The sequence below is a fragment of the Molothrus aeneus genome, chromosome 5 (genome assembly GCF_037042795.1).
Source record: "Molothrus aeneus isolate 106 chromosome 5, BPBGC_Maene_1.0, whole genome shotgun sequence".
In the NCBI taxonomy this organism is placed as follows: domain Eukaryota; kingdom Metazoa; phylum Chordata; class Aves; order Passeriformes; family Icteridae; genus Molothrus; species Molothrus aeneus.
Window position 1 is genome coordinate 32,940,399 of NC_089650.1, and position 20,789 is coordinate 32,961,187.

General features: G+C 44.3%; 2 protein-coding genes across 3 annotated transcripts; one reads left to right on the plus strand and one right to left on the minus strand.

Moving 5' to 3' along the window:
* Positions 1-2,797: 2,797 nt before the first annotated feature.
* KRR1 (KRR1 small subunit processome component homolog) lies at positions 2,798-7,569 on the plus strand. 2 transcript variants are annotated; one of them, XM_066549826.1, is made up of 10 exons: positions 2,798-2,903; positions 3,314-3,492; positions 3,954-4,088; positions 4,358-4,483; positions 4,578-4,661; positions 5,247-5,303; positions 5,787-5,957; positions 6,126-6,203; positions 6,331-6,424; positions 6,922-7,569. In XM_066549826.1, exons 1-10 carry the CDS (start codon positions 2,816-2,818, stop codon positions 7,062-7,064), a joined length of 1,155 nt encoding a protein of 384 aa, XP_066405923.1. In that variant the 5' UTR covers positions 2,798-2,815; the 3' UTR covers positions 7,065-7,569. The 2 variants fall into 2 exon arrangements, with proteins under 2 accessions (XP_066405923.1, XP_066405924.1); XM_066549827.1 differs by having other exon boundaries at positions 2,811-2,903; positions 3,317-3,492.
* A 1,769-nt stretch (positions 7,570-9,338) lies between these two features.
* On the minus strand, positions 9,339-20,614 carry LOC136556726 (glioma pathogenesis-related protein 1-like). Its single transcript, XM_066550094.1, has 6 exons — positions 20,072-20,614; positions 15,390-15,635; positions 13,315-13,424; positions 11,505-11,587; positions 10,327-10,353; positions 9,339-10,243 (listed from the first exon to the last, which is right to left on the minus strand). Exons 1-6 carry the CDS (start codon positions 20,597-20,599, stop codon positions 10,092-10,094), a joined length of 1,146 nt encoding a protein of 381 aa, XP_066406191.1. The 5' UTR covers positions 20,600-20,614; the 3' UTR covers positions 9,339-10,091.
* Positions 20,615-20,789: the final 175 nt, after the last annotated feature.

A 20,789-nucleotide genomic window follows, 5' to 3' on the forward strand; every position in this document is an offset into this window, starting at 1 on the left:
CCAAGTTGCTCTTTTGGATTGGAAAATGGCACGTAAGAAAGTGCCAAGTGGCTGGAGTCCTATCTACTGACTGGGAAATAATTACTTTGCTGCATAATAAAGAGGCACCTTCCTTCTAACAGCAGTGCTCTGCCTATTTAGCATATCATATAAATGTGTGTGAGGGAGGCTGTGCTGCTTCATTCCTTCACTTTATTTTTAAGAGGAAAAAAACATTTGCACATAGACACACACACCCACACACAGAGCTGGCCAGGTGTAGGGGTCTTGCCAGACTAGGATCTGTACTATTCAGACAAAGGACTTTGAAGGAGCCCTTTGCACCTGGGTCTCTCCATCCCACACTGCAATGGGGAGAACACTGAACATGGATGGTATGTGCTGCCACTGAAAGGTGATTTTGGAAAACATGTTGCTCCTGGAAGAGCTGGGAGGGCATGCACACCCTGTGGGAAGGGGTGGTGGAGCACAGTGATTTACAGCATGCAGCAGCACTGCATCCCCACCTGTCGTAACTGTGCCCCACCACTGCGGTGGCCCTCACACTATCCCTCCTGCCTGGGAGCTCAGCTTCAAACCAGTGTGCAGAGGACCCTGCTCCTGTGGGGTTGCAGAATCCCTGTCCCAGTCACCTGGGCAGCAGTGCCAGTCTCTGTCCCCTCAGCAGCCATTGTCCCTGTAGCTAGCTGTCATCAGCTTCCTAACCCCACTGAATGAGCAGCAGCTGGTTATTGCATTTGAGCTGTGAATAGTAAAAATGATATACACGTGCTGCTGTCTGGAAAAGCAGAGCAGGTCTGTGGGAGCATCCTGATCCTATCAGGAATTTAGAGAAGTGGCTTCCTTGTATCCAGCCAGACTGCAGATACTGAGGTAAGAGGAAAGGTGAGAAAATACTGTCTCCTTCAAAGAATCAAACAAGAGGGGCCTGACGACCCTTCTCAAATCACATCTTCCAAGTCTGTTAGCACTACCGCCTCTATTTTCTGTTATTTTCAGTGTATTTGTCTTGATCAGGCAAAGAGACGTTTCAGTGCAGCACTGGACCACAGAGGGTTGCCCATCATTAAAAAGGAAGTCACAAGGCCCCAGTCCCTTGCCCCTTACCCCTAACACTGTTCACTTCTCCTCCAGCACAGGGGCTGGGGGCTTGGTGACCCTGCTGGAGCCGCAGCTGGCCGAGGGTCTGGGATGCAGGAGAGGACAGGGCACATGAGTAGGCTGTCGCTGCCACTCGGAGGTGTGGGATGCACACACAAGCAAGCAAGAACACTACTTAGGAGGTTGGCAGGCTGGAGGCTGCAGCCTGTAATTTCTTTTCACACTCTCAACACTATGGATTGCAGCCTCTTTACTCTTTTATCCCACCAGGAGGCTTACTCCCACTGCCCAGCGCTGAGGAATGCCCCTTCCACAGCCCACTCCCGTGATTTTTTTCGGTGGGCTGCACCACAGGAGTCATCAGACACTAAACAAGAGCAGAACTAAACTAATTATCGTCCCTCAAGCTCTTTCCACATCTGCTTTGCTGCGCTTTCACAACACGTGTGCAGGTTTCAGGTAAGAGAGGCGCACCGTGCGCTTCATGCGCTCCACCGCGCCGCCTCCCCAGGAGCCCCAGCCCTCCCTTCGCATCCACCGGCTGCCTGTAGCCGGCCAGGACCCCGTCCTGTGCTCAGAGGCTTTGCAGCGCTGAGGAATGCCAGCCCGGCAAGCAGCCCCAGAAAGCTCCTGTGTCCAAGAGCTGAGGCAAATTTGCCTCCTTGTGCTTGTCCAGGGGCACGGAACATTTCAATGTCAATGGCATCCGGCATCCAAAGCCCGGTGCCGGGCGGGGCAGGGCTGTCTGGGCGGAGGGGGAGCACATTCCCCACCGCCTCCATCCCTCCCTGCCGGTGCTGTCCCTGCCGCGGGAGGCAGCTCCGTCCGGGCGCTGCGCTCAGCGCGGCGGGCAGTGCCATCTAGCGGGGCCGGGGATGGGTAACCAGCCTCCCCAAGCGCCGCCAGCACCCTCTGCCAGGGGCCCCCGGGCTCCCCTTTCAGCTTCTTCCCCCTCGCCGGGAACCGCTCCCGGCCCCTGCCTCAAGGATGCTGACAGACAGAAATTAACATGAAGGGCTAAAAGCTCGCATCAGCTCCATGTCAGCTCGCAGACAGAAAGGACTGGGAAGTAAGTCCTGTTCGTTGTGGGAGATGGGGAACAGTGCAAAGGGCTGGCACATGGAGCAGGCGAGGAAAAATAGGAAGGTCCGAAGGAGAGGTTTTAGGAGAGTCAAAACTGATTTTTAAATTAGTATTTTACTCAGGTATAGATCAGGTGATAGAAGTCTCTTCCTCATCATTTAGGTAATTAAATATCGTAGAGTGCAGGTTTTTTATGAACAAATGCAGTGAGCACCTGCCAAAGACAACACTGTGCTGCCTCAGAGTGCTCTTGCTCTTAAAGGTCTCCTCCAGTTTTTCACCCCATTGGCTTTTCATGGTGTCCACAAACGACAGCGGAGGAGGCACATTCTTGCTCTTCATTGAAGGAAATGCTCAGGTACATGTACAGGAAGGGGCAGGGAAGAGGATGAAGAGCATCCCCCAGAAAACCTTAAATTCCTTATTTACTATCCGGATTAATCAACTGAACAGTACGTTATTCAGCTGAAAAACCAGGTCTCTCCAGGAGCCCCTTTTCTGTAGTTACGAGCACCGCAGTACCCGAGTAATTCCACACGCGTTTTGGGGCGCAGGCTCCGGCCGGGCGGTCCCACAGAGCGCGGGGGAAGCTCCGCGCGGCCCGGCTCCGCCCCTTCCGGCGCGTGCGGACATGGCGGCCGTGCCTGACGAGGAGAGCGGGCCCGGCTCCGGCCCGAAGCGCAGAGAAAAGCACAAGAACAAGAAGAAAGCGGCGCCAGGTGAGGGCGGGATGCCGGACTGGAGGCTGGCTGGGAGGGCCGCGGAATGAGGGGGGCTCCGTGGGGCGCTGCGGAGGGCACAGGCGGCTGATGGGTGCTTGGGGACAGCAGCGGCCGTGCCGTGTTGTGGTGTGCCTGCTCTCGGGCTCTCGGCTTCCTCGCCTCACTTTGTGCCTTGTTCCTGTGTAATATACTTGAATAATCATCTTGTATATACCAGATCAACAGTGCATATCTCAGCTGCGGATTTTATTTTTTGTTTGTTTGTTTTTTGGGTTTTTTTGTTTTTTTTTAATACAAAGAGTTTAAAGCAGTAATATTTCTAAGGTCAGAAGAGATGCAAACCACACTTAACAGTGTATTAAATCAATCTTCTTATAACAATAGCTTTTTTTTTTTCTTTTTAATAGCAGTTGACGAATCTGAACTTCTCACTGTGCCAGATGGATGGAAAGAGCCAGCCTTTACAAGAGAGGATAATCCCAGAGGGCTACTGGAAGAAAGCAGTTTTGCAACATTGTTCCCGAAGTATAGAGAAGCATACTTGAAAGAGTGCTGGCCACTTGTCCAGAAAGCCTTGGGGGAACATGTATGAACTTTTCACCATTTTGATACTAAACTTTACCTTTTGGGACATACAGGTCTTAATTAAGCTAATGAAAACAGTGCAAGTTGCTTTTCTCATACCATGTTTGTGAATTTCTACTGTGCTTGCCTTTTGAATTAGCAGTGTCATTTTTTGTCATCAAAATTGGTGAAGAGTTGTGTATCCAGACTTGCAGTTCTTTGTAAATGCTGTCAGCACAGTATTTGCAGCAGCAAATAGCTCATCATCCAGGCACTGACAGCTTTGCTGTGCTTGAATTCAGGGAGATGAGAGAGGTGGTGCTTTGGGCCTTGGACACATATTCAGTCTTGGTTTTGTGTGTGTGAATTTTCTTAAGCTAAAAGTCTCTCAAGAAATTTCGGAAAATAGATCTACCTTCTGTTAGTTAACTGCTTACTGCCAAAGCTGAATTATGATCTGGTGTATCTTTTCAAATTCTGCAGTATGTGAATGCAGCGCTGGATCTAATTGAGGGAAGCATGACTGTCACTACCACTAAGAAGACTTTTGATCCGTATGCAATCATTAGGGCTAGAGACTTAATAAAACTTCTGGCAAGAAGCGTTCCATTTGAGCAGGTCTGTAATAAATCCTGAAAGTTTTTATCTATCATAATGCCTATCTTTTGTCTTAAATTCTATCACAATGTTATACTTAAATTCAGTCATAATACTTATAAAATACTACATTTTAAAAATGTGGGAATTTCAAGCAAGTCAAGTAAAATAAAATGTATATTTAAAGTAAATATATATGAAAGCAAAGGGAGAAGAATAAACTGAAGTATTCTCTTGATTGGTATGAGTAATACATTTGAATTCAGATGACATTGTCTGCATCTCTTTAGGCAGTTCGTATCCTTCAGGATGACGTTGCATGTGACATCATTAAGATAGGCTCTCTGGTGAGGAAGAGAGAGACTTTTATAAAAAGAAGAGCACGGCTTCTTGGGCCAAAAGGATCTACTCTGAAGGTATTTCCTAGAGGTGTAGTAACCACACAATACTGAGACCCAAATTTGTGTCAGGTCTTCATATTACACTAATTTCTTTTCATTTTTGGTGTAGGCCCTGGAACTGTTAACAAACTGTTATATTATGGTGCAAGGCAACACTGTTTCAGCTCTTGGACCCTTTAGTGGGCTAAAAGAGGTAAGATGAGGTAGATGAGCCATTTGTGTAGCAAACAAATTTCTGTGCCCAGCTCGAGGGTGGGTGATACACAAAATCTGGCAACATTGGCAGTATCTCACTGACTTTTCAGCTGTGTGTTCGTAAGCTACATTTGCATGAATGTCCACAGTATTATCATCTTAGCTGCCGAATTTTGTTTAGACTCCAAGATCTTTCTGTCTTGGAAGAAAAAGCATCTGTAGATATTTTAATAACTATGTGGGAGAAGAATGCTTGTCAAAAGCAAGTTCCTCACGACACCATAAGATCCATGGTAACATGAAAATAATATTTGTGGGGCCTGCTGGAGTCTATTAGAAGCATGACAATAGTATTGCCATTTTTGAACTGCTGTTCCTTCCAATTAACCCTGTGCTTTAGCTTTTTAAAGACTGGAATCAATGATCTTGGAGATCTTCGCCATCCTTAATGTTTCTGTAATTTTAAATGTTACTACTTCGGGGTGGCAGAGGAAGCACAGTATGTTATAGCTGATATTTTAATTGATTAGCATATGAAATGCTTGATGAGCTTTCTGTTCTTCTTCTTTTGTACTCAATACAGGTTAGAAAAGTTGTTCTGGACACAATGAAGAATATACATCCCATATATAACATCAAGGTTAGCATGGTCCACTGTGCATCTTTGTTTACAAGAAAATGCTATTTCTTCCCAGAGGGTTGTATGTTAAAAAGTTGCATGTTTCTGTGTGGTAATCTATTTTGAGAATTTCTGTAGTGTGCTGCTTTATAAAAACCACTGACTTTGATATCCTTCATTTTACTAGGATACATTGCCGTAACACCATAATGGCAGTATCTGCAAAATCAAAGGAAACTTTCTCCTTTGATTGTTGGCTTGATACTTGCTCATTTAAACTGAAGCACCTTCTCCTGTGCATTCTGTCCCTGTTTTGAGACATCTTTCTGGTTCTGCTATTCATATTTAAGCCCCTCTGCTCTTAATGAAGTGAGTTGTGCAAGGTTTGAATGTAGCATATTCCCTCTAAGAAAGTCTAGTAAACTTCTAGTTTGGATTTCCTGGCTTCTACTGTAATACTCTTTTTTTTAATAACTTCTTTGTGACGTTCTGAAACTACTGAAGACTTTGATGATCAAAAGGGAATTAGCAAAAGATCCTGAACTGAGGACACAAAGTTGGGAAAGATTTTTGCCTAAATTCAAGCGGAAGAACTTGAAAAAACGCAAGGAGCCCAAGAAGAAAAATACTAAGAAGGAGTACACACCATTCCCACCTCCACAGCCAGAAAGCCAGGTCAGTTGAATCCTTATTTGGTTATGCAGGAATATAGCACACCTGAAATTGTGTTCTTTGTAAAAAGAGTTGGGGAGGCCTTTTCTGTCATGTTCTGATTCCCTGATACTACAGGTCTGGCTTATAATGCATAATTAACTAAGGCTTCTTGCTACTTGTCTTACACAGATTGATAAAGAATTGGCAAGTGGTGAATACTTCTTGAAAGAAAGACAGAAGAAACGCAAGCAAATGGAAGAGATAAAGGTAAAGTTGTATTAATCCAGGGTCCAGTTAAAAAGCATTTGATTGCTGACTTGGAATCTGATTTTTTTTTTTTTGTCCTTTTTTGCCCTGCTCTGTTGCTGCTTGACCTTTTTATTGGTAACTTCAGGCAAAGCAAGCAGATGCAGTCAAGAGAAGACAAGAAGAAAGAAATAAAGCTTTTATCCCACCAAAGGAAAAGCCAGCTGTGAAAACAAAGAAAGGTAACCATTTTTTTCCTGTTGTAAAATCTTCTGTTGCCAATTTTTAAGCTGAGTGATTTTGCAAATACAGCCTAGGAAAAAAAAAGATCATGCAAAAAAAATCCTGGTGGTAAGATGCATGCCCAGGGACAGTAGAAAGATCATCTAGCCAATAATTTTATACCTATAAAATGGTAATTCTCCATTGAAGAGTCAATCTCAATTGGTTGTTTGAGCTTCATCAGTTTTTGCCTTTCAGTTTTACAGTGATGCTGCCACTATTTTTTGCAGTGATGCTGCCATACATTCAAGTAAACAGAAAGCAATACTTAGTTGCAAAACTTACATCACAACTTTTGTACAAGATAGGGTAAATAGTTCTAACCTTTTTTAATAGTTCCAACTTTTTCTAAAGGTTAAAGTAAAACCACACTATGTGCAGAGTAAGAGCTTATGTTCTTAAATGTTTTATCTTTTTAACTGGAGAAACAACAATCTTTGTATTTCTTACTGTGTAGCCTCCACTGAGAAAAAGATTGATATTGAAGCGATCAAAGAAAAGGTAAAGAATGCAAAGAAGAAGAAATTAGGAGCGCTTCCTGAGGAAGAAGTAAAGTTAAAAATGGCAGCAGATGAAAAGAAAAAAAAGAAAAAGAAGTAATTCACCACCCAAGATGTTTACTTGTCTCCTCTGATAATGAACATTTTTACACTCTGAAGATGGGAGATTTTTTGCTGTCAGTGTAATATGGACAAGAAAAGACTAAGTAAATGATCATTCTCTTTTCCTAAGTACAGTTTAATTAGAGGACCTACAACAGCTGTACAAGCTTGGTGAGGTTGGCAAAGAAAATCTGTGCTGCTGTGTTGTTTGATATAGTAAGAGAATGTATTTGGATCATATCCATCTGTCTAAAGGGAAGGTTTCCCAGTAGAAACATTGATGAGTTTAATGTGGAGTGTTAAACATTTGGGCCAGATAACTCTGGGAAGGTGAAAGCTCAAGGTAATTCTGTAAAAGACTGCCAGACAATATGGAGCCTCAAGTTGTGGTGATAACTTTTTGCTAAGCAGGCAAGATTTATTACTATATAATGCTTTTATTTTTGTAAAAGCTGATTTTTTTGTGTGTCTTGTCTAAGTGTTAATAAACTATTTTAATACAATGTTCTGAAACCTTAGTTAATCTACTGCACAACCTTCATTGTGTTGTCCAGGAAAACAATGATAAACTGTCATTTATTAGCATTATCCTGATGGGTTTTTACACAGAATATGGTATAAAGCAAGTGTCTTTACATAGGGATTGTGCTGCAGGGAAAGCAAAAAGTTGTGATATTTACTTTTAAATATATTCTTAGTTTAGTTCCTTCTTGCAAGAATATCTTTAAAAAATGTGTTCCTATGGTTTTTTTTTTTGGCACTTGCCCTATTTTAAAGGAAGTTTAGAGGTTTTTCAATTTCCCAAAACTGTGAAATGTGATGAAATAAAGTGCACCAGCAGAGCAGCTGTTGCTTATTTCATATGTCTGAGATTAAAGAAACAAATGTATTGAGGGGGAGATAGAGCCACACTAACGTTATGATTCTGAGTGCCTTTGCTAGGGTTTGGAATTTTTGTCACTGCACATGCAGTGGAAATGGTTCTCCTAGAAGGATGCAGCTCAATGCCTTTTAGTGACCTTTTATTTGAAACTAGTAGGTGAAAACACATCCTTTTTTTTGTTTGATAGATGCCACATTGTAAAGTTTGGGGGTTTAATACCCCTATGCCCACAGGTTTTTGAAGGAAGGTTTTAGGATTTCCTAAGAGCTGCTTAAGTATATAGTTAAATGAAACTGTTAACATTTTGAACTTTCAGGTCTCTGCATTGCTTCTGTTTCTTCTCCTGGAGACCACACATTAATTAAACTAAGCAGGAGAGAACTCCTGCTGAGCTCATTTTAAGCTCCCCGGACACAGCAGTGTATCTGGTTCTCTTTCCTGCCTTCCTCTTTCCAGTAGTAGGACACTACCCCACATGGGGGGCAGAGACTGTGCTGCAAGGTCTGCTGTGGAGCCCTGTGCAGGAGGAGTACCCACACATTACATCCTGCTGCCCATGTGCCACTTGCCAGCTGATTTTTAGTTGGGACTTTGCAGTACATGGAACTTAAGACCTGGGTTTCACACAGGAGTGTCTCTGAGTGTGCTGTCTTGGCTATGGAGGCTCTAGCAGTCACCAAAGATGTGTGTATATATATATAAAGATATATCAAGCATGAAATTCGTAATTTTGTCCCCAGACATATTTGCATTTTGAAAAATTATTTATTCAAGGAATGTTGTGATATTGAAATGATTCTAGTATAAGAGTACTAGCAGATAATGATCTGGAAGTGTAATGTGAGAAATGTTGGGTCCCAGTTCCAGTGTTTTCAGTTAAAATCCATGCCAGTAGTAAGGTCAGGGTCAGGAGTGGGCATGCAGAAACAGTGACAGGTATTGTGGTGATAGTACTGCAGAAATGAAGGGGTGAGGGGAACTTCCCAGCTTCCCCCACAGCAGTGTGTGCAGAGGGACAGGGTGCAGAAGCTTCTAAAAGTGTAGACAGGGATTGCTGTGGTCCAGCTGTGAGTTTGTGCAGCTCTGCTGCTTCCACACTCTGCTTGAGCTGAGTGACTGTGGTTGGTAGAGGACATACCGAGCTGAATGCAGCAGCTGTCCCCGCAGCCTTCTGCCTGCTCCAGATGTGGAGGTTCCAGGAGATTTGTTCTTTGGCAGTTGTTGAACCAAACTTGTAACTATGGGCACAGTGTGATTTTATTTGGAGTTCTATGTTTCCCAGTATTTTTTCTAGTGTTGTGCAAGTTGGAGCTGAATCTAGGTTTATTTTGTGCACCAGCAGTTAAGCTTTAGGTCATGTTGCAAATTCATGACTGCCATACACAGGAAGAAGGAAAGAACAATTTATTGTTTGAAACAGCAGTGAGACCCCTATACTCAAAAAAATAAATAAACCACAACAGGAAAGATTGCAGTGATACATAACTATGTAAACACAGGTGAAACTGTTTAGGCACAGATGCCATGAGTTTAAAAACAATTTCTGAGAAAAGCAAAGTACCAATGACAAGTGCTCTGTGAGACTGGGAAGTGCACTGCCTGCTGCAGGATGCAAATGCCAGAGTTCACAGGGATCCAAAAATTCCTTAAAAAAATTTAAATTATACGGGCCACTCTGCATCTTGCTGTCGGAGTGCCCAAGATAAGAGTGCAAAAGGAATGAGACAGGTGCATACTCTGCCTGTGCCTTGGCTGTGTCCTGGGGCCTGGCTCCAGGGCTGGACACTCTCCAGCCCTTCCTAAAGTGTGTTGGGCAGCTGCCTGCACCTTAGTGTGCTGCCTGGACTATGTGCCATCATGCCCACTAGATCACGTGCACGCTCCTCCACTTTAATAATATTTTAACTTTTTAACTTTTAAAACAATTTTAACATCTAAATCTATTTTAACTTTTAACTGGTTCTGAGCAATGAGAAAGCTGCTTATCAGTGCTTGTAACTACGACCTGCAATGAAGATGTTATTTCTGTACTTGTAAATCACATTGCAAACAATGTCTCTACCAATGTTTGTGCTGCCTGTAACTTATGTGAATGGAAGAGATGAGTTGAGCCAGGTGCTCTTGTGGTCTTCTACATGTGTGCTACCCACTGGCAGGTATTAGAGACCAATATTTTGGTAAGAGCCAGGAGGCCACAAATATCAGTATAAGGAGTATTAATCTTAAAGCAATAACGGAGATGCAGAACTCATCACATGCAGGCCTGTCCCAGTCTGGTTGCCACTTGGAATCCTCTGTAAACAAAACAATTCACTTGTTTTCAAGTATAACTGCAACAAGGGCAACAAAAGGAAGCAGTAATTCCAGTGGTACTTACCAATGACTTTGTCACGCTCTTCATTTTCTGGAGAGAGAAAAGAAGTAAACAGAAGCACACTTATAATTTAGAAACAATTTGTCTCTAACCAAAAGGGAATGAAAATGTGAGCATCACAATGGGCTTACAAATACAGCTGATGTGTTTCTTCACAGGAAAAAGCAAAGACCTGCTGACTCTGGGAGAGTCCTGCAGTGACTCTCAGGACTCTGGTGAGGAGTGGTTCATCACACTTTTTTGACTTCTATCACCAGTGGCTGGTGGAGAAAGGACTCCCCCCCCTCCCTGCCCCCCCCCCCCGGGTGTGCTTCCCAAGATCACTGATTTTTGCCCTGTGGCCTGTGTTTTGAGAGCCTGCAATTAACATTAAACAGCTCTGTGAATCCAGGACTCCCTTAAATTCCCTAGGTGCTGATGTTCTAACAGCATCTTCCCACTCCTTTTAGTTCACCAATAGTTGAGTGCTGGGGAAAAGTGTGACCATATCCTCAGCTCCCCACAGGCCAATGGCCACAGCACAGTGCCTTGTCTTTATGGAAATTTCAGTTCTCCTTCCCTCCTGACTCCATGCAGCCATTAAAAAGCCAAGTGCAGGCATATCAGGAAGGCTGTCAGATTTGAGTTGAGCGCTGCATCTCCGTGAATGATCCTGCATGTCAGCCTTGTCTCTCCCAGTGCTTAGGGCAAAGCAGATGGCCTGGCTGATGGTCAGTGGAGTGAGCAGCTTTGGCAGTGCCATGGCTGCTCTCCCCACCCGCAGTGGCATGGCAGGGGCAAAGCTTGCTTGGACCTGCACCAGCTCAAGCCACAGCTCACACATCAGGTGTGGATAACCTGGAGCCCCAGGACAGGTATCCCATTCTCTGCTTTCTGTTTCTGCAAGTAGTTATTTCTGGCAGGGGTGACAACTTTAAACTGCAGCCACCATATCTCCTGTAACACACCCTCCAGCACCTGAAGAGCAGACCCCTCCCATCACTCCCCAGGGCAGAAAACAGGCTCCTTCTGCCCTCATCCCCTCTCTTTATGTACTACTACCCACTTGGCTTCTGACTGCAGGTTTTCAGCCTATATTTAGGAACAGGAGAGTGCTGTGCCTGCCTCCTGCCACTATCTTTTGTGTGCTCTTTCCCTTTCTACACATGCTTGGGGAGGATATCTGGTTGTCTTCTACTTACGACACATTGTCATGGTACACTTCTCACCACCGCACTCGCTGCACGCTGTTCCCGTCTTGTATGGGCGCACTGGGTAATTCCCTCTGCAAAGGAAAACACCATGGCTCTCAAACAGCCCTTGGGAAGATGGTAATAACTACTGCTAATTAGGTTTTAACCTGACTTCTGCTTCACTTGTGTTGATAGAATGATGGGGTTTTTTTTCAAGAGTTCCATCTGAGTGCCCTGTGCCCAAGACATGCAGAGAAACAGAAGAGATTAGGTGTAATGGGACACCCTGTTTAGAAATTTGGAGACAGCAGCATTGGAATTAAAGCACTCTCAGAGTTGGGTAATTTGTGCATGGAGACTCTGGAACCTCACAGCTGGCTCTGGCTATGGAAGCAAGAGCAGGTTCAGTTACTGTGTGTGTATGTATGTGTGTATTCAGCCTTGAAGAGGAATGCTCTGGTGTTGGAGAATCATAGGTGGTGATTTCATCCATTTGTTGTTTAATATTTTGGGAGTGATGTAGGACTCTCTCCTGCTACCTCCCTCTGCCAGTGGTGTGAGTGGGACCAACTACCTCTGCTCAGGCTGATACTGCACCAAACACAGCTTCAGTGCTTTGCTCAAAGTATGGCCAAAGCAAGACTTACAGCATGCCTCAAACTGCCCATGAACACAGAGAGGGATTTTGTAAGCATGAAATCTCAGCAGTGAGATGAAACTTCATGGTAAAACCTCATTACTTTCAGCAAGGCAAGGCTTTCATTGCTTGGTCTAAGCTGAAGAGTACATTCACTTGAGGAAACTGTGTGTGAATCTTGCCTGGGCCCTTGGCAGAGCTGAAACAAAGCAATGAAACTGCTGCTTCTCAAAATCAACAGCTGGATGTGACATTCCTCCACTTGTCAGCATGCAACTGACCATTTGTGGTGTCCTCACCCAGCAGGGAAGGGCCCAGCTTTAAAGCCCTCTCTAGAGCACCTTGCCTCTCCAGAGAGCGCCCTGTCTGCTTTGCTGGGTGCTGGTGAAGGGACTACTCCTCTTCCCCATGCCAACACAGGGCAAGAAATCCAGTGGGATTTTGGCCCTCTGCACATTTGGGTGTGGGGCTTCTGGGGAGAGCAGCAGCTGTGTCATTTCAAGATATTTAGTCAGGGGTACATATTCTTCCAAGGATGAGACGTGGGCAAAAGGAATGCCAAACTTACTTGAGCTCAAGGGCTGCCTGGCTTTGGCCCAACATGGCTTGGCCAAAGGCTTTTAAAGCTGCATTTATACTGAGGTGGTATTAATTAGCTGGAGAAGAGAATAATATATCCATCCTAGCTGGATATCCTACTAACTATGCACATGAAGGACCTCTGGATCAAATTTTGTCTTGAGCAGCCTCAGCCTCCTAAGCAGCCCTCAGCTGCTAAAACTGCAGGCTGCCAGCACTGCACAATTCACTGTTTATCCAAGCCATTGACTTAGGGCTTAATTCCTCAGGCACGTGTGGGAATATCTTCAGACTTGGCAACTGTCTGGGGCCATCTTGGCATTTAGGAGCAAGGGATTAACTTTCAGATGATCATTTCAGTATTTTCATGTCAACATCTTATATTTAATCCTTTCTTCCAGTCCAGCTACTTTTTGTCTCCAATATACAGCCCTCATCTAGCAAATAAAAAACAGCTGGTTGGACAAAGGTGTACCTCTTCTCTATTTTGGAGACTATTTCCTCCCACAAAAAAAAAGGACTAAATGGACTGATCTAATAAATTTGCATGTTGTGGAAGGGAAGGGGTAGGACCTGTGAAATATTCATAACAAAAAACCTTACGGCGGCCCATAGTTGCAGACGAAGTGTGCTGCGTTGCGTATGGAGATGTATTGCACCGTGGGACAGTAGTGCACAGCACAACCAACCTTGTAGCTTGTAGCCCAAACTACCTGCAAAGACAGATGGATACACTGGTGACAAGGCTTTGATTCAGCACCTGAAGAGTTAGAAGAAGACATGCTCTCCCTTGTTCTATCACATACAAATGGGATGAGGAGGACAATAATGGATCTCATAAATCATAGTTTGTTCTGAAAAAAGACTGATTATTTTACCCAATTCACCATATATTTGTTAAAACTGTGCAGAAAGAAGACACAACTGGCTGTAACAGGTTGTTTTCCTTTCTTGCAAAGGAGAAAGGTGAAGTTCACCTCCTTTGTTTCAACCTAATCCATTAGCATTCTATCTTTCTTGCTGGTAGGAGCTGAGTTCACACCTGTGCAGAAAAGGCTTCATGATCTGCTACAGCTCTTATGAGGGCTGGCTGCCCCTTCACTAAATCCTGTAGGGACATAAAGCAAATTTTCAGAAGGCACTGGTGCTTTGGGAGGAGGATTGTGTTTAGGCTGCACTCCTGCCTTTTAACATCATGGCAGTGACTAAGATAATCTAGGGGCAAGGCCATTACTTCACTTACTGATCCTCTCTCTACCAGAAGCTTTTCTGTGGAACCCAGCATCCTATCAGAGTGCAGCCAAATGCTGCAGTCCTGAGAATTAAGTCCCATGACCGCAGCAGAGGGGAGACAAGGGCACAGCAGTACTTGAGGGTGATAAAACACCAGCAATGACTGACTACATGAGCAATATGGAAGGATCCTGGTAACTTAGAACATAAATACATTTGTGCTTCCACTGACTTAAAGGGGAGGACTGGGCCTTTCTGTTTATAGTTGTTTGGTACCAGCTCTGGGAAGATGGGACAATCCTCAGGCTCCTGAGGGTTTTCTTAGTGCAGTGGCAGAGCAGAGGTTGCTCCTGGCACCAGCTGTAAATAACTTTCCTGAGGACTGTGAAGGACTGAATAAAAGGACCTTCCCTATCCCAGGAGGCCACTGACTGAGCAATGATTTGTGGTAACTGCAGTAATTGTGCCCAGGGAAAATTCTCTTCTCCACAGTTGGGAAGAAGAGGAATGATGAGTTCCCTGACAGGAAAAACCCAAGGATACCTCCTGAGGCAGTCAGATATATATCTTCTAGCTACAATTGCTATCACTGCTAACTCCAAGTGAGAATAATCTTATTTTTTTCTTCTACGCCCATGAAATTGCACGGGCCACTCCTCTACAAACACCATGGTCAACAGCACTGTGCTTTAGTGCCAGGTAAGGTGTGCTGTGCCGTTTCCAGGTGCTGACTCCTGCAATGTTCTTGAGAGCAAGCTCAAAGAGCAGTACAGTCACCTCTCACATCTCCTGCATCCAAGTATCTTCTCTGCACACAAGTTCAGAAAGCCCACCTCATTCACCTCATCTACTCAAGTCCTAAAAGCACATGTGTATCTCAGCAAAAAATATTAAATAGCCTCAGGTCAAAATTTAAGCCTAGAGTTGCTGTTGCAAGCTTTCCTATAGCTGTGGGTAGTGACTGCAGGGTTGCATGGCAGCTGCAGTCCTTTTGCTCCCTTTGCCTGCTTCCTTTGGGAACAGCAGTTGGACAAAGTGTGCACATGATGTTTGCAGAACTGCAGACATCTCTTTTCATTATGTTACTTCTCCAGCCATTGGCATTTGAAGTCTGCCTGACAGAGCTGAGACCTCATTCCATGCATGCACTGCAGCTCACAGCCACTGCTGTTGTCTGTTTTTCAGCCACTGCTTGGCTAATCTGACTGCTTGATAGCTGCACTGTTTTCTTCCAAAAAAACCCCACAAACTGCCACATTTAAAGTAATAACGCAGCAACTCTTTTCCTCCCATAATTTGAAACATAAGAACATCTTGTGCACACAGACATATAGTAAGACTACAGAACCTGGAAAGATTCACTGAATCTTCAACAGAAATGTGGAGGTTTTGTATCAAAATGGCAAAGCTGGTTCATGGTTTAGATGGAGAAATGCAATGCCTACCTGTGTATAGTGGCCACATACTCTAGTGCACTTATTGGTGTCGTAATCGTAGGATTCGACCTCGGCGTACCAAGAGGCGAGGGCTGCTTTCACGGTAAAGACAGAAGCCGAGCCAGTCCAGATGTTTTCCCCAGCAGTAGCAAATCTGGGGTGAACTTTCCCTCGCTCTTTGAGGTGTATATTATGTTTAAATAAGCATTTCTTTGCCCAAGCTTTTGCAGTCTTTGCTAAATCTGGATCCCAACTCTGCAAAATAAAGAATTAAAATCACAAAATCACAAAATAAACAATTAAAAATCACTTTGTTATACTGGCAGTGCAGTAATTCAGAGCAGCTCTCAGGAAAAGCTGTATCTCAATTGTGTAGATGCTTTTGGTTCATTCATTTTTTACTTCTGTGGAGACTTACAGAGCTACATGGTAAATCAGCTTGTAGGTTTGTTTCTGATTTGAACTTAAATTGCTGATTAAGCTTGAAGAAATTTCTTTGGAGTGGTGAATGATCTTGGCTGACTGGCCTGTTGGACACCAAGAGCTGTACATCAGCCAAATACAGTGTTTGTGGCACAGTGAGCATTTCAAGGCTGTGCTGGCCATGACAGAACATTAATGTAAATTAAATGAATTTACATGGAAACTGGAAAATGAGGCTTATGCCTACCATATCAATAATGCAAAAGTCTTGTGTAGCCTCATTTTTGCTTAAGGCCATGGCTGGCAGGTCAGTTCACAAGCACACTGTGATTTTGGGGACAGTTTAAACTCAACCCTTTGGTGAGCATCATTGTTTGGTGGCTTGAAACCCGAGTGCTGAATTCATATTTGTAGAATGACTCATTCACTTGCTATTCAGTTTTAGAGAAAGTGGCTATTTAAGCAACTGAGTTATGTAAATGCCTTTTGTTTGCACTGGAGGTGGTGTCTGCTCTTGCTGGGTTTTCTTGTGCCCACACCTTGAGTAATTACAACATTGTACCTCCTGGTAGATACAGTACCACAGATGTATGCTTGTGGTCCTAGTTATACTTTGTGTTATGTAAATGAAGTTATCCAGCACTGAACTAGTTTGTACTGAAGTTTTTTTTAAATAAACTTTTTATTTTTCCTCTTCTGAATTAATTAAAATAGCTTACTTGCTTCTGCAAATGATGAAAATCCTAAGGAAATTGTTTTGAATGGATCAGAAATGATGAAGGAAAAGGTGCATTTTACAATCTACCTTTTTGTAGATTTTTGGTAAAATCTAACAAAGGTAGGTTGTTGGATTTTATGTCCATGTTTTACCTAAGTAACTTTTTTTGTACCATAGCTAAGTCTGAAACAATGTGTATTGTTTACACTACCAATTAGTAATTAAAAACCACAAGATCATGCCAAAATCCATCTATGGAGATTTAAAAAAAATTTTAACCTATGTCTTCCATTTCTTCCTTTGCCTAATGTTTGTGGAGGGTGTATTTTCCCAATGTGGTAGGGTGGACGCTGGCCAGGTGCCCACCAAGGCCACTCTATCACTGCCCTCCTCAGCTGGGGAGGGGGGAGAAAATGCAAACAAAGGCCCCTGGATTGAGATAAGACAGAGAGAGATCATCCATCAGTTACTGTCATGGGCAAAACATATTCAGCTTGGGGAAATTAATTGTATTTATTACAATTTTAAACACCTTCCCCGCACCTCTTCTTTCTTCCAGGACATAACTTCACTAAGATAATCTCCATGATTTTCCACTTCCTCCTCCTCCCTCCCAGCAGCACAAGGGAACATGAATTGGGGGTTATGCTCTCTTCATCAAACACTCCTTCCTGCTCCCTCCTCCTCAGGGATGGACTCCTCACACTCTTCTCCAGCTCCTGTGTGGGGTCCCTCCAACAGGAGACAGTCTCCACAAACTTTCCAAATGTAAGTCCTTCCCAGGGTTTCAGCTCTTCTGCTCCAGCATGGTCCCTCCCTCAGGGTGCAGTTCTTCAGGAGCACACTGCTCCACAGTGGCTTCTCCATGGGGTCACCAGTCCTGCCAGCAAACCTTCTCAGTGCGGGCTCCTCTCTCCATGGGGCCACAGCTCCTGCCAGGACCCTGCTCCAGCACAGGCTTCCCACAGGGTCACAGCCCCCTCCAGGCCTCCACCTGCCCCAGTGTGGGTCCTCCACAGGCTGCAGGTGGATCTCTGTTCCTCCATGGACCTCCATGGACTGCAGGGTCCCATCCTGCCTTACCATGGGCTGCACCACAGGCTTCAGGGGAATCTCTGCTCCAGTGCCTGGGGCACCTCCTGCCCTCTGCCCAGACCTTGGTGTCTGCAGAGTTGCTCCTCTCACATGTTCTTAGTCTTCTCTGGCTGCAATTGCTTGTGCACAGCCTTTCCCCTTCTTGAATGAAATATCCTAGAGGCACTGCCACTGTCGCTGAAGGATTTGGCCTTGGCCCGCAGCAGGGAAATGGCTCTGTGGGACATTCAGGAAGCTTCTGGCAGCTTCTCAGAGAAGCCATCCCAGTATGACCCCTCTGCTTTCAAAACCTGTTTGTGCAAACCAAATACACCCACAAAACCAGGACATAAATAATGTAGATAGGAACTCAGTCCATCGAGTATGAAATTTGGGGCAGGGAGTCTTATTTCAAGTAAGCAGTTGGTATTTCCTTAGATACTTTTTCAGGACAATGGATAAAATCTGGCATTGTACAGAACTTGTCTTCCAGTCCTAGAAGATAACCCTGACAGTTAAGACCGAAGCTTTCATTTCACATCTTGTCAAGGCTCTGAGATGATCATTATGAAAGAAGTACGACAGGGGGATGCACCTTTGCATTTCATGGTCTTTTTTTTTCACATTCTGCTTTTTAAGAGTCCATGCACCTCCTCCCCTCATCCTATAGTAGTAATAGGTTTAAACTTTGATAAAGGTATGAATAATACTAAGTTCAAAGTTGCATAGTAAGTTTAAATATACTTTCCATTTTGTGTGAATACTTAATCTGGCTGACAGATGAAAAGCAGTGTACAGAAATGTTCACAATTATTTTTAGTTTAACTGCAGTTACACTCCATATTTGCTTATAATACTGCACTTAAACAGAAAGACTGAACTGAATCGCATGCGGAGAAAATGCACAGGACAGGGAGATTTGCATATAGATATCACTGCTGTTTAAGGAAAAAATACTTACTTTTTCCCCCCCTCATTAACTGCTTCTCAGTTTTCATTTTATAACAAGTTGCTTGCTGACTTAAGGAGGAAAAATTTAATGCATAATATGTGAAAAGTGATGTAAGGCAGCACTAATTCAAAGGAGACTGTTACAAAGCCCTGATGAAACTGGTGAGACTGCTGTTTTTGAGGAGCCTTAGAACAGAACTAAGTAGTGCTTTGGGTGGATGAGAAAGGGCTCACATTTGTCAGGGAAAAAAATTTTAGATCAACATTCTCATTTTATAATACATGTATTACAAATACCAATGGTTGAGCTTTGTTACTTGCAATTAAAGGAGTTTCTATTTTGCATTTTGTTTTAAAAACTACTTTTCCAAAATATGAGAATGTCCTGAATTCAATCTTAATTTTGACATATCTAGGTGGACATTTACTTCCAGCAAAAAAGAAGCTCCTTGTGAAATAAAAGCACCATCTTATTTTCTGCCTTTTTTAAGTGCAAAGGGCCACTCAAAATACTGTTTTCAGTTCTAATGCTTTTAGTCTTGTAATAGATTTTATCATGTATTGCACTGCTACCTCCACATTAAATAGTTCCTGGAAGAGGTCATATTTAAGACTAGGGATTTTGCAGTATTTTGAAAGAAACTTGCCATGATTCAGTTCCTGGTTTAGATGCAATTTATTTGTCTGTTTCTTATGCTTCCTTTTTTTTTTTCAGATTTCAGTTCTTTACTTTTTCAAAAGAAGAAATTAAGCACAATTTAAAAATACAAACACTGCACTTTTAACACATCCTAACAATATTTTGTTTGCTTAGGGCCAGTAAAGCAATGTAGAAAATACAGAGTCGAAGGAACATGTTCTGAAGGCCAGAATGCACAGCTGAGGAGAGCTGATCTAAAAAATGCATCTAGAAGCGAAACTAAGTAAGTTTCCTGTCATGTTTGCAATTCAAGTTTTATTACTGTGCGGTTACCCCTCCTAAGTGGGGCACTTACCTTTTAGTGTCTGACAACCAGACACGGAAAATGAACTTGGTGCTTTCTGGCTTTCCCTGCAGGCCCAGCCCCTCGGAGCTGCCGCCCTGCTGGCTCAGTCCGTGAGAGCCCTGCAGGGAATGCCCAGAGAAAGCTCTCCGGCGCTGTTTGGCAACAGGATCTGCCCTCGCCGACTGGAGCAGGAAAGTTGTGCTTAGAGGTGCACAAACCCCGCACCCCCGGCTGCCGAGCTGCGTGTGGCGCCTCGCAACCAGAGGCTCCTCACACAACACAGCCCAGCAACACCGCTGGGCTGAGGGCGGGCATCTTCGGCTGCGGGTGAGGAATTTCAGTCACACCTAAACTGCACATATCCCACCCGATAATTACAGCCTTCTTCTCTGCTTTGAAAAGCGGTCAGTCTTATGACCCCAGGTTTTTGTGGGGTTGTTTTCTGATTTTTTGCATTTGATCACAAAAGCAATCTTTGAGAATCATAAACAGCATCACAATGCTACAAATTTGTACGTAAGTCATGAAGATTCCCTTACCATCCAGAGCATGTTGCTGGCTGGTGGATCCACTCTGGACCGCAACGTGTTGTGGGTTTGCACACATTGCTTAATAAACTCTGGATCCCGAGGATCAGGCAATGTCGATGGATCATAAGAATCAGAGGAATAACAAAAGAGTAGTAAAGCCAGCGCACAAGTAGAAAATCTGCCTGTCATTGAGAAGGGAGAAGAAGAGAGATGGTGCAAGCAGAAAGTCACCACGGTGGATCTAGGAGCATCCCTAGACGTCCCGAGCTGGTGGTGCTGAAATCCGGCGGGCTCAGTGCCCGGTTGCCTGTATTTATAGAGCCCCTCGTCAGCCTGAGGGCGGCTGGGCGTGGCCTGGCCCTCAGCGCGGCCGCTGCGCCCGCCGGGGGTGCCGGGGCGTGGGCCGCGGCTGCTGCGGGGCCGAACGGGGCGAACCCCCAAAGTCCAGTGTCCTTTGGAGAGCTCGCTGCCTGTGCTTGTGCTGCTACTCACTCTCTGTACAACACGCCGCAATGGAACGCCGCCGGGAAAAAGCATCGGTGTCGGTCCTGCCCCCGCAGGGCCGGCGCCGAAAGTCGGTTAATCTCTGCGGTTTGTGCACAGGCATCAAGGAAGTTTTCTTCAACCAGTTCCGTCACCGAGCACTTGCTTAAGGCATGCACTGCGAATGTCATTAGCCCTTTCCTTACAGTCATGCTTCTCAACGTCTGGTCTTCCAGCTTTAAAA

Bases quoted from the DNA above. Each gene is read 5' to 3' on its own strand.
- LOC136556726 (XM_066550094.1), bottom strand. From the start codon at position 20,599: ATGCTTTTTCCCGGCGGCGTTCCATTGCGGCGTGTTGTACAGAGAGTG. The intron at 15,636-20,071 runs GTAAGGGAATCT...TTTATTTTGCAG, and splicing joins CCAGCAACATGCTCTGGATG to AGTTGGGATCCAGATTTAGC. The intron at 10,244-10,326 runs GTAAGTACCACT...TTTTGTTTACAG, and splicing joins AGAGCGTGACAAAGTCATTG to AGGATTCCAAGTGGCAACCA.
- KRR1 (XM_066549826.1), top strand. From the start codon at position 2,816: ATGGCGGCCGTGCCTGACGAGGAGAGCGGGCCCGGCTCCGGCCCGAAG. The intron at 5,304-5,786 runs GTTAGCATGGTC...AAACTACTGAAG, and splicing joins ATCCCATATATAACATCAAG to ACTTTGATGATCAAAAGGGA. The intron at 6,425-6,921 runs GTAACCATTTTT...CTTACTGTGTAG, and splicing joins AGCTGTGAAAACAAAGAAAG to CCTCCACTGAGAAAAAGATT.